Source organism: Idiotropiscis lumnitzeri, chromosome 4 (genome assembly GCF_059441095.1).
Source record: "Idiotropiscis lumnitzeri isolate Australia: NSW breed Sydney's pygmy pipehorse chromosome 4, RoL_Ilum_1.0, whole genome shotgun sequence".
NCBI classification, from domain to species: domain Eukaryota; kingdom Metazoa; phylum Chordata; class Actinopteri; order Syngnathiformes; family Syngnathidae; genus Idiotropiscis; species Idiotropiscis lumnitzeri.
The window spans coordinates 2,037,058-2,048,645 of NC_142394.1; the positions used below are offsets into that span (position 1 = coordinate 2,037,058).

The window sequence follows — 11,588 nt, forward strand, 5'->3', positions numbered from 1 at the left end:
TCACGGTTGACCTATTTGTATGTTAAGACTGCCTATTGTTGAAATGCTGCCATCTTTTGGAAAAATTTAACTACTACAATTCTTTTTTAACTCGTGATCTTTAGTTTACATTCAAAGGGCAGAAAGTGAAATGAAATGTTTAATAAAAATTGTCATTAACAAATTGATTGTTTCATTCATTCATTAAATAAGAAATGAGATAAATCAGATTAATAAATAAATGCATAATTAAATAATTAAATAAACGTGACATTAATTAAAGCTTTCATTTATTAATGAAATATGGAATTCAAAAAATCAATGTGTCATTAAGTAATTAAATTACCAATAATTATATGGAAAATATATAATTTTTTCTGTATTTAATTAATTAATTCTGTATTTAATTCATTATTTCATGGTCCCTTGTTGCAGTGTTACATGAAATTAGTTTATCTGTCAAACTCGCCCATCAAAGTTTGATGATTTATTTAATTCCATAGATAATGAATGAATGAAACAATTAATTAATGAGAATTTTAATTAAACATTTCATGGTGTATTTATTTATTTAATTTTGGCACTTTCAGTCCACCATACATATACGCCACAGACTATTCTTTTCAAACCCTCAAGTAATGAAGGCACATACTGTAGGTAGGAGACATTTTCTATGGGGCACTTCACACACACGGAAACAACACCATCGTCAAATTTGCTGACGATACGACAGAAAAACACAACACAACTCGGCTCCCTTGTGAGCATAAACGTTGCAGATAATGGATAGTAACGTAACAGGATGGGTTCATTAAAACACAGGAGTATCGCAGAATATATAGAGGGCCGAGGAAAAAAAGAGTGAATTTGTTTTTGGCCTTCATGTGCAAGCAGAGGATTATAACGATGCAAACATCTTGTGGACCATGTTACCACTCGAGGTTGTTGCGTGGTACTCATTTCTCAACCAACTGATCTTGCTGGATGAACTTGTACTTAGGGTGCGGGACCATTCAACCAGTTGATTTGCCACAGTTCTCTAGAGTGCAACATTACCATTACTATACCGTCCATCCATTATCTGTAACGCTTGTCCTCACTAGGATCGCAGGGGGTTGTGGAACCTATCCCAGCTATCTTTGGGCAGTAGGCGGGGTACACCCTGAACTGGTTGCCAGCCAATCGGAGGGCACAGATAGACAAACAACCATCCGCGCTCACACTCATACCTAGGGGCAATTTAGAGTGTCCAATCAACCTGCCATGCATGTTTTTGGAAGGTGGGAGGAAACCGGAGTACCGGGAGGAAACCCACGCAGGTACGGGGAGAACATCCAAACTCCTCACAGGAAGGCCCGAGCCGGAATTGAACCCACGATCTCTGTACTGTCAGGCTACCGTGCTAACCAATCATCCACCGTGCCGCCCATTACCACTACTATACCGAAATAGAAAATGCAAAATACTTGGTATGCAAATGTACAGTGACAAACTTAAATCTGATGCCCTTTTTATATTTTCAGAGCGTATGCGCACCACAAATGTCCACCCCTGATTAAGCACCCATTATATTGTTCAAATGTGTATGCTGATTGTACTGAATCACTACTATAAACCTCATACTTAATAGAAAATTACACTTAGTCAACCTAAGCCCGCTGGAAATCATTTCCATAGAAACGGAATTCCAGAAGTCTTCACCTCAGTTGTGTAATTCTCAAAGACCTCCTCTCTATCACTGACTTGAAAGATAAGACATAACATCAACATAACAGTTCAGGGTGTGCCCCGCCTACTGCTCAAAGATAGCTGGGATAGGCTCCAGCACCCCCCGCGACTCTAGTGAGGAGAAGTGGTACAGAAAATGGATGGATGGATAATCTCAAAGTTACTCTCAAATATGTTGAAATGAATGAAAACAACATTTAACCATGTGTTGTTCGATATCATTAAAGGTCTTACAAGGCATGTTAATCACACCCCCGGTTGTGTAGCTCCATAAGCATAACAGGTGGGAAGTCGCCACAGTTCACACATGAGCTTAGCATCAAAATGCAAATACGTGTGAAGAAGTCTATGAAGGCGTTACTTCCATTTCCGCACCCTCATCCTCAATTGTCTCCATCACATTCCTTTGGCAATCCCATTCATTGGCAATCACAAATGCCTTATAAAATCCAGCAGTCTGATGATTGTCTTTAGGCAAATTGGGTCGTGGAAGTTACCACTACTTCCACTTCCGTAGGCATGGTGACACCTCTTGATGTGAAAATCTATTAAGGGACAAAAGGATTGGGCTTTGTCTTATCCTAAAAGCCTAGTTTTTATTTCATGAGACAAGCTGGAGTTCATGGCTGCTATGTAAATCAAGCTAAACACAATGTCTGGGCATTTAATTTCAACGGCATATATGAAAACATGACAGTGGAGAAAATATGAGACTGCGCCTACTTGGGGCATCAAAAAAACTTTTGCTGCGTCAAAACAAGAGACCCACACTTGTACATGTCGGGGCTAAAATTATTCAACAGCCAGACCACAGGCAATGCAAAATGGATGGATAAACTTGGTCTCAGCAGGATTTTCATCTGTGCCATTGGCACCAGTGTCAAATATGGAAAATATATATGGACACATCCAAATTCTAAGGTGCAACCAGTCGCTATTATGATGAGGCTAAATGAAGCCTACAAACTAAATAGACAGCACATTTGTTTTAAAGAATCGGGCTGTCTCTATCAAACATTTTTAGAATTGCTTATTCTATCAATTATTCCATTGATTAATCAAATACAATTTAGCATGAAAGTATATTATAAACCCTCTTTTAAAAAAAAAAAAAAAAATACTGTTTATCCCCAGGCGGCATGGTGGATGACTGGCTAGCACGTCTGCCTCTCAGTGCTGGGTTCAATTCTTTAATGAATTTGTAGTTGACAAACCCCGCTCATGAACAGCTTGATGAGTAAGGCTATTTTTCATAACCATGCTTCTGCTTAACTTGATGTAAATTGGTCTATAGACATTTTTTTATCCGCCGCTGCCTTATAACAATGTTATTCGGGTCCACCACGAAACTCTTAATTTCCGTTTAATCTTTGAAATAAAAAAATAACGACTAGTCCACTTAGTGGCGGTAATGTACTATCCAGTTCTTTGCAATCCGCCATGACGAATCCAGAAGAAGAAGCTGAAGAACAACCGCCTTTTCCGGTCATGTGACCTTTCCACTTTATAGTTTGGACGCGCGTCTTCCAGTGTTGGCGGGTGTTTGTTGACTGGCAGACCCAGGAAGAAGGTTCGCCGCACGTTTTATTGCAACACTATTTTACTATTTGTAACCGCGTCGACAAAAAGATGTCTGACTTGGCTCGATTTAGAAGACGTGACGAAAACGACTCCGAACTAGCGGACAGGTAACAGGATAGTTTACCTTTCTAATTTTCTGCTGTGTTTTTGGCGGGTTAGCTTGTTGTCGCTAAATCGTGCTCTAATAGTGTGTGAAATGTGCATTAGGTACACTTCGCCGTGTTGCGTGTCGTGCTCAAGTGATCGCGTTTCATGTTGCTTTTGCCTTCTTTATCTTTAGCTAGTTGAGCTCGCTGATCCTTCGTCCTCAGTTCTGGTTGCCTTTCGTGATCACGTTCAAATGTTTGTGGAATTGAGCATGGTGAGTTGTATAAACAGCCTCCACTTCTACGTGATCACAGAATAAAGAAGCGCCTTTTCCTTGTTGGCATGTTGCGGCGATGCCATACATGGCTGTTTGCAAAAACAGCTAATCGGAAGGAGGAAGCAAATGGCGGGAAGAACAAATGGTCTCTTGAACAAAAGCCACCCCGCCGTACTACTTAATTGACATGGATGTGCTAAGAATGGAAGATAATTCAAATAGTTGGACCCATCACACAATGTTCTTTTCCCTCCCTATTACAGACATGGCATACGAACATTCTGCCGTGAGATTCGTTCACGCCAATCTCAATGAGGCGATTCCAAATTTAAAACTGAAATAAACACTCCCTTACAGTTATATTTATTCTTTTCAGTGAAGAATCTGTGTAGAATGTTATAAACAAATATAACGACGTGGTAGGTTTTAAAATTATTTTCTCAAGTTTATTTTAAAAAAAATCATAAATGTCTACACACATGTGCTTATGACATTGATTTATAGACTTGTATACATAGTCTGCACATGTAAACTTTCATTTAACTTGAATTTACCTTGGGGAGACTTCCATCAAGCAGGTTCAACATGCTCTTAATCGGAACCGTAGTCAGAGGTAACTTCCCCTGAACTTGAAAACTAAGATAATTCGGTTCCGGAACAGCTGATCTGAATTAGCTCAATGAAGCCAGAACACGCTTGTTAAGCATGGTTGCAGCAAAAACATATAATCAATCCCGATATTATTTTATTCACCATGGAAACAGAAAGGCCCAAGGAATTGGAGGCACTATTAAAGGTGTACAGTCATGTGGAACAAGAAACTGAAGCAGCAATGTAAAGAGAAGCAATTGGATGCAGGCGTTTCAATGCATTAGTATTTGATGCACTTATTAAACACTGACCCGCACTTTGAGGTGCAACATATCGGACTATGTATTGAACAATTTCTCATTTTCGTTTATGTGCATTGCGTCATATGAAAAGTGTAGTTGGATGCAGTTTGATTAATCATAAAAAGATTATTTGGGCAGATTCAAGAATATGGTATTTCACTGGACATAATTGGACCCCATGTAGATTTCATTTTTACCAATGGACACTTAACAAAGCAAATATGACATAAATCTTCAACATACCTTTTATTTATCACATTGTTATTTATGTATGTGTATTTTTATTTGTATTGTTGTACGCGGCCAAAGAATGTTGATGTACATTAATAAATACTTTTTAAAGTGTAATACCGCAACATTTTACTGTTCTGGTTTATTGATCACTGATATGAATGTTCAGTGGGTTAGAAATGTACATACTGTTGATGTATGTTGAGTGCTGACATTTTTCTCCCCTCACTCTATAGGTCTCAAGGCCCATCTCGGTGGTCCCACTGCAGGAAACGATGCATTGATGGAAGCATGCGGTCCTGGAGAGATGACGATGATAATGATGACAACACTCGCACGAATAACAGAAATGCAAAGTATGCATGTGTGTTTGTGCTAGGGTTCCAACTAACAATTAGTTCAATAATCATTAATCTGTCCATAAGGGTTTTTTTTTTTAATGAATCGATTAAAAATAAATCATCCTGTTATCAAAAAGCATAACATTATTTTAAATCGTCAGTGGGGAAAAAGTGCACGAACAGCATGCTGCATGAACACTCCTGAGCGCTTAAATTATGAGTTACACTTTTTTTTTTCTTATTTTGACTTATGAGTGGAATGCCAAGCGTCAGACATGGCTGACACTGGCGCTATCAGAGACAGGAAACTCTCGTACTTGCACACCACGTCTCCATCCGTAGGTGCTTAATCGATCGGATTAATGGTCATAATATCATCGTATTGTACCAAGTCGACTGGTCATTTATTTGAACCAAGTTACGCAACTTTCTCGTTCTGCGTATGACGTATGCCCACGCTGTTGGTTTAGCTGCGTCGTCTTCGTTGGTTTAAATGACTCTTCTTTGTTTGGAGGCCGCTGCCTACAACACACTCAATGCTGCAGTTGTGGTATGCGTTCGTATTTTGATCTGTCAAAAATTTTATCGAATCCATGTACTATTGTTATTGATTACTTGACTTTCGCGATACATAATTGGATTGAATTATTGTCCCAGCCCATGTATGAGTATTTTTGTATTTGAGTGCATTCGTTGAGTCACGCCCATTCTTCATCTGACCGTCACGGCTCACCTGTTTTTCCTGCGTTTGGTCATATGACATTCGCAATCTGAACCCTGAGGCACTCTGATGTCATTTTCAGTCAGGTAATGGTAAAATGGCCACCCCCAGATGGACAAAAATAGTTGGATTTTGCTGCTTAATTCATATTCCAAACACGCCTGTATTTCGATAAATATAAATTTTTATCAGTATTATTCATTTGTTGTTGCAGTCCTAGTTTGCGCTATCAAAATTTATATATTTGCACTATATACTTTGTCATCTGAGAAAATTTAGCCAAATTAAAATTTGAGTCCTGTTTTCTTGCAACTCCCTCTCTCATTCGCTATATAAAATTAATTGTTGCTTATGTGTGTTTTGTAAGGTGTCCCTTGTTTTTTCATTTTCCAGTTTTACCACTCCAGAAGGCAGAGACCCGGTGTCTCGCATTGCTCGGCGGGGTGACTGGGGCAGCCAGGTGGATCATGATGAGATGAGGAGAGATGTGCAAAGAGACATGCAACGGTAACATTCTGCTTCTCCTATTTAGTGGCATTATCTTTGTCTCATGTTTTGCAAGCTGACTTGTGTGTATTTAGATAAACACTTCCAGTTTGCGTTTCTGTTATAAAGTGGGTGGCGTCATCCATAAAGTGTTATGTAGGCTTCTCATTTCCTTTACGAATTATAGATTGCCCCCAACTACACTTATTATATACTTGTATATAGGGCTGGGCGATATGACCTAAAATCAATATCGCGATAAATTAAGCAATTTTACCTCTAACGATAAATGCACGATAAATTTTCGCCCGTGGACCAAAATCAAAATAAATGCAGGAAATGCATATTAGCTGTTTTTATTGACCAACTGGTAGACATTACTTTCAATGAAAAATAAAATTACAAAAATTATTTGTATAAACATTCCGAATAGCTTGCTTTAACATGACTTGAACAATGTCACAAATAACAGGAGAAAAGGAGTACCTCTCGCAAAATCTTTTCTGCAAATAGATTGCACCAAGGTGCTACATTTGTGTGAAGGTCTCTTTTAAACAATATAAAAAATGCCATGTGCAAAGGAGCTAGTGAAATGGGGAAAAAAAGTCAATGCAAATAAACAAGTGTGCATCATCGGGAAAATGTGCCGTCTCGAGTACTCTGATGCGCAGTCGCCACTTGTCGTCTATGTAATGCACAGTTGGGCTCAAACAGGGATCCATGTTGCGACTCGACCACAAGTCGGATGTGGATGCAAAATGCTTGACATGTCTAAGCTCCCGTCCCGATATTGTCCATATTGGGAAGTACGCTTTGCGACAAATATTTGCGTACCTCTTGTCGGCTACTTTCATGAGGCGTTTAAATCCTGTGCGCTCCACTGTAACTAGAAGAGCTAAATCTTTAGCTATGAGCTAGGCTATTGCGTCCACCACTTGGACGTTCTCTCGTATGGTGTTGCCTCCGTTATGGGCTGTTGTCACTAGTCGAACCTTGCTTCTCCCTTTGAACTTTCAGCACAGCATGGTTGTCTTGTGGGTGGTGAAAAAGAAAAGGTAGGACGCGCTGTTTTGATTATAGTTTGACTTTGCAGTTTGTGTTCTTTATCTCAAACATCTTTATGGAACCCAAAACATTTCCAAACGACAGATGTTGAATTTATTTTCGGGACAAGCGCAACAGGAACAACTTCAACTAACGTTACATCGTCTTCAGCCGTGTCAGCCGCTGATTTGAATCGCCAGCTACGACCGCGTCGTCTGTTTTCTTTTTTTTGTACAGCTGGGTGGAGTCACGTGACTACAGCCGCTGTCGCCGTCTTAAAGGGGCAGCAACATAGCCGCAGACAGACAACACTTCTTTATTTTTTTTTATTTTTTTTTTTTACACGCCGAATTTACCGACATGGGCAAAGTGATGTCGCTCAGTGTATTAAATTTCGGTAGCGGGAAATTTTCAGTTTATCGCCCAGCCCTACTTATATACTTATTATAAGTAGACAAATGTAATCATGTGAAATAATTTATTTGTGTCACGCTTCTATTGTGCTTCCAAAATGTAACTGAAAAACACAGTTCAGTACCCTTTTTAGTGCAAATATTCAGTAAAATATTTTGAATGGTACCCACATTGACACACCCACTCTGTCATTTCTAATCCAATGTATACGCTCTGTTCAGTTACAGGAGGAGGATACTTGCTGCGGATGTCACCCAGAGAGAGCGAAAGACATCTTCTGGCTCTTCTGGCAGGTGTGTTACCTCTCCGTCTGAGTTTGTTTCACACCCATTAAATTCAGGATAAAGGATTTGGCATACAGTTTTGCAATATAAAATGCAGTGACATTTGTGATTGTCAACAGGTAAATGAAACTACTTTTTTTTGTAATCACATGAGGTCATGTCCATCTACCACGACTTAATTTTTCGCAATGATTCTGCAGCTGTGACTCCAAAGAGGGTGATAACGTGGAAATGGATGAGACTGTGTTGCTGCGACGACAGAAACAGATCAACTATGGCAAGAATACATTGGCCTATGATCGATATGTCAAAGAGGTCCCCAAGTATGTCCATAGCAAAGAAGACGCACACGCACACCCTTTGGTGTTATAGCTGCCTAATAATAAGTTCATAGCAGTAAATCAGAGAGCTCATGAAGTGCAGCTGGAACCTTGTTTAAACTACTTTTGCTACCTTTTCTAGGCACATGCGACAGCCAGGTATTCATCCCAAGACTCCCAATAAGTTCAGGAAATATAGCCGCCGTTCCTGGGACCAGCAGATCAAACTGTGGAAGGTCAAACTACATGCGTGGGACCCCCCAGCAGCAGAAGAAGAAGGAGGAGATGACAATGCCAATAATGTGTAAGCAAATGTTTAATTTTTATTGACCTATCCTAAACTAGGCTTGAAAAGTCTTTTCACATGTTTTGTACTCTTCTCTTGCAGCGAGGAACTCTGTCTCAAGGATGTTATGGACATAGAGCTGGACTTTCCTATATTGTCAGATTCCGGGAATGGTACATGCTCTTTCAGCACTTGCAATCTGTCACTGGAGGTAAGTCTTGCATTCAGTTTCTTATGGGTGACGCTCATCTAGGAGAGAGTGCATGTGGCACTGCAGAAAGTAGGATGGAAAATTGACCAGATTGGGACATATTGTCGCTGTCCTGTGAAAAACATGCATGTCCATTTTGTTATTAATTTATTTTTTAATCTTTGTTAGTGGGCTGTCCGACACCACTTTAATGTAAACATTTAAAAAAAAAAAAAATGGCCAAAATCTTTTCACAGGGCTGCGCTGAAATGAGGATGCTAGTGCATCAGGAATTGGACCCCAGTCACAAAACACAGCATCAACGGCTGCAAACACAACAGCTTGCTGTCCCTTGTTCGTTACGCCAGATCCTCCACTACAAAAATGCTATACGTCTTGAATGTTTGTGCTGTGTGAATCAGAAGTGTAGGTGGCCACTGTGAGAATTATGATTGCAAGAAGTGCATGCGTGTATGCGGAATGTCCAGGTGACACACGACGGCTTTGTATTTCCTGACGCAGAAGCGTCATTGAATTTTATTTATAAGGTTTTGGGGCGTTTATAGCCGCCCGTAACCTTTAAATCCTTCAGAAGTCTAATTTGGCGTTCAAAACGACTATATATTGCCGTTTATGCCCAGAGACAATGATTATTAAATAATGTGAAGCCGCATGGCACTGATCTGTTCGCTCATCCGTGCCCAGGCGGTTCAGTTCAGATAATGAAACGGACATAACTAGAGGCACGTTTTACACAAATGTACATAACTTGAAAGGTTTGTAAAAAGGGTTGTTCGTAAGTCGAGGTTCCACTGTATTTTATTCCGTCACACAGTTGTAGAACATGACAAGAAGACGAGTTGCATTTCATTGACAATCTATTAATTGTTAATAATAATTAATTGAGGACATTGACAACAACTTATAACAATGGCACACTGTGTCCTAAAAAGATAATGCTGAGACTGTGAAATTTAATGTAATGTAGACATTGCAACTATTTTGGCATAAGAAATATGTCCAAAGTCTTGCCTTTTCATTTTCTGTATGTTTGTTTTTACACGATCACTTACATTTTTTTGTGTAAAAACTGATCATGTAGTTCAAACTGATGAAGACTATCTGGCTGTACATTCCTGCGCAGGAAGGATTGTCTTAATTAAGTTTGTTGTTTTCCAGGATGATGACTGCGGAGGTACTCCGGTCAAAATACAGAAGACAGAAACCACAACGGAGCTTGACATGGTCTAGTTCATTGTTCGCCCTGTTGTCAAAATGTTCATCCACATCTCAAGTCTTTTACTTTCACTCCCTCAACAGTAAAATAATTCTTCAATGAAAGCCTTTGTTCTAGGTATATGATAAACTTCTCTATGTACACATGCACTCTAAGCAGTGCCTTACTAAAACATCAAGTTAGTTACATATGACTCAGGGATTGTTTCTTTACAGTATTCTGTCTGTTCAATAATTGACTTCGGTGTTGGTGTTCATAGATGCACTTGAAATGCATAATGTTGTTGACTGGAGGGCGGGGGGATAAGTTTAAAACAAAAGTATTCGTTTTAATGGTTCACTCATGTAAATCTTGATTTCAATGTACAATTTTAAAAGTGGAAGGGCATTGTGCTGTTCAGTTTCTGGATTTTTTTTTTTTTAAATAGAAGTAATGTTTTGTAATATTTGCTTGTTAAAGAGTTTGAAATAAAGAACATTTAAAAAGCAAGTAGTGGTACCTTGTGCTTGCGTGTATGTTACGTTGGTTAATCATGCTTGAGATGAGCAATGGCAACCCTTATTTAACAGGAGAAAAAAACTTAACTCAATGAAATCAACTTAGCTCTGTAAAGCATTATGAATTCGCCTTGTGTGTTTGTGTATGTATGTTGCGATACAAATGGCCTTGCCTAACTTGAAATCCCGCCTGCACAGCTCGGCAGCCCTTTGCAGTGTTTAATGCAGGGGTCTCAAACTAAATTTACCTGGGGGCCACTAGAGGCAGACTCTGGGTGAGGCTGGGCCGCATCAGGTTTTCCGCAAGAAAAAAAAAAAAAAATCTAATCTTCTCAAATGTCTTTATTTTTATTTTTTAACACAAAATAAGATTTAAAAATAAGGAATTAATAAGAAAATTAATCAGTAATAAATAATACTAATAATAATGAGTCAAATGTCTGTCTTAACAGTTCTTTAATCTTCTGAACATGAATTGTCCTGAACATGAGTGGAACATTCATCAATCAAACCCCTACTAAAACATCGAAAAAAAAATTACAATCCTACCCTCGTTTTAAAGCTGAAGATGTGCCCAACAATAATCCGCGGTTCAATTTTATCCACTGTGACCAGACAATCCTACGTTTTATAATTAGTCCCCGTCTGTGCTAGTGCTGATGCAAAGCTCCGTCAGACTGCACATCCTGTTCGCGCATGGGTCTCCTGTCAATCAAATCAAAATCTTGTCAAATAGCAGAGATCCTAAGCATAAACCATAGTTCTGGGATGAGTAGGCCTACTTCTGTAGTTATAAAGTTTTAATTACACTGTAATTAAAGCTTTATAACTACAGACTGGCACTTTACAGTGTAAAGTCATATCAAATTTGCGGGCCGCACGAACATTAAACTTTCATAATAAGGCGGGGGCCGCAAACTATCATCCCGCGGACCGCAAATGGCCCGCGGGCCGCGAGTTTGAGACCCCCTGATAAACATTAAACTTTAATG

General features: G+C 39.2%; 1 protein-coding gene across 3 annotated transcripts; it reads left to right on the forward strand.

Annotated features, from left to right (window-relative positions):
• Positions 1-3,155: 3,155 nt before the first annotated feature.
• Positions 3,156-10,588, forward strand: slbp (stem-loop histone mRNA binding protein). 3 transcript variants are annotated; one of them, XM_088292373.1, is made up of 8 exons: positions 3,156-3,277; positions 5,013-5,132; positions 6,232-6,345; positions 8,004-8,075; positions 8,267-8,389; positions 8,529-8,690; positions 8,775-8,883; positions 10,042-10,588. In XM_088292373.1, exons 2-8 carry the CDS (start codon positions 5,068-5,070, stop codon positions 10,111-10,113), a joined length of 717 nt encoding a protein of 238 aa, XP_088148499.1. In that variant the 5' UTR covers positions 3,156-3,277; positions 5,013-5,067; the 3' UTR covers positions 10,114-10,588. The 3 variants fall into 3 exon arrangements, with proteins under 3 accessions (XP_088148499.1, XP_088148498.1, XP_088148497.1); XM_088292372.1 differs by having other exon boundaries at positions 3,188-3,395; positions 8,010-8,075; XM_088292371.1 differs by having other exon boundaries at positions 3,190-3,395.
• The last annotated feature ends 1,000 nt before the right edge of the window (positions 10,589-11,588 follow it).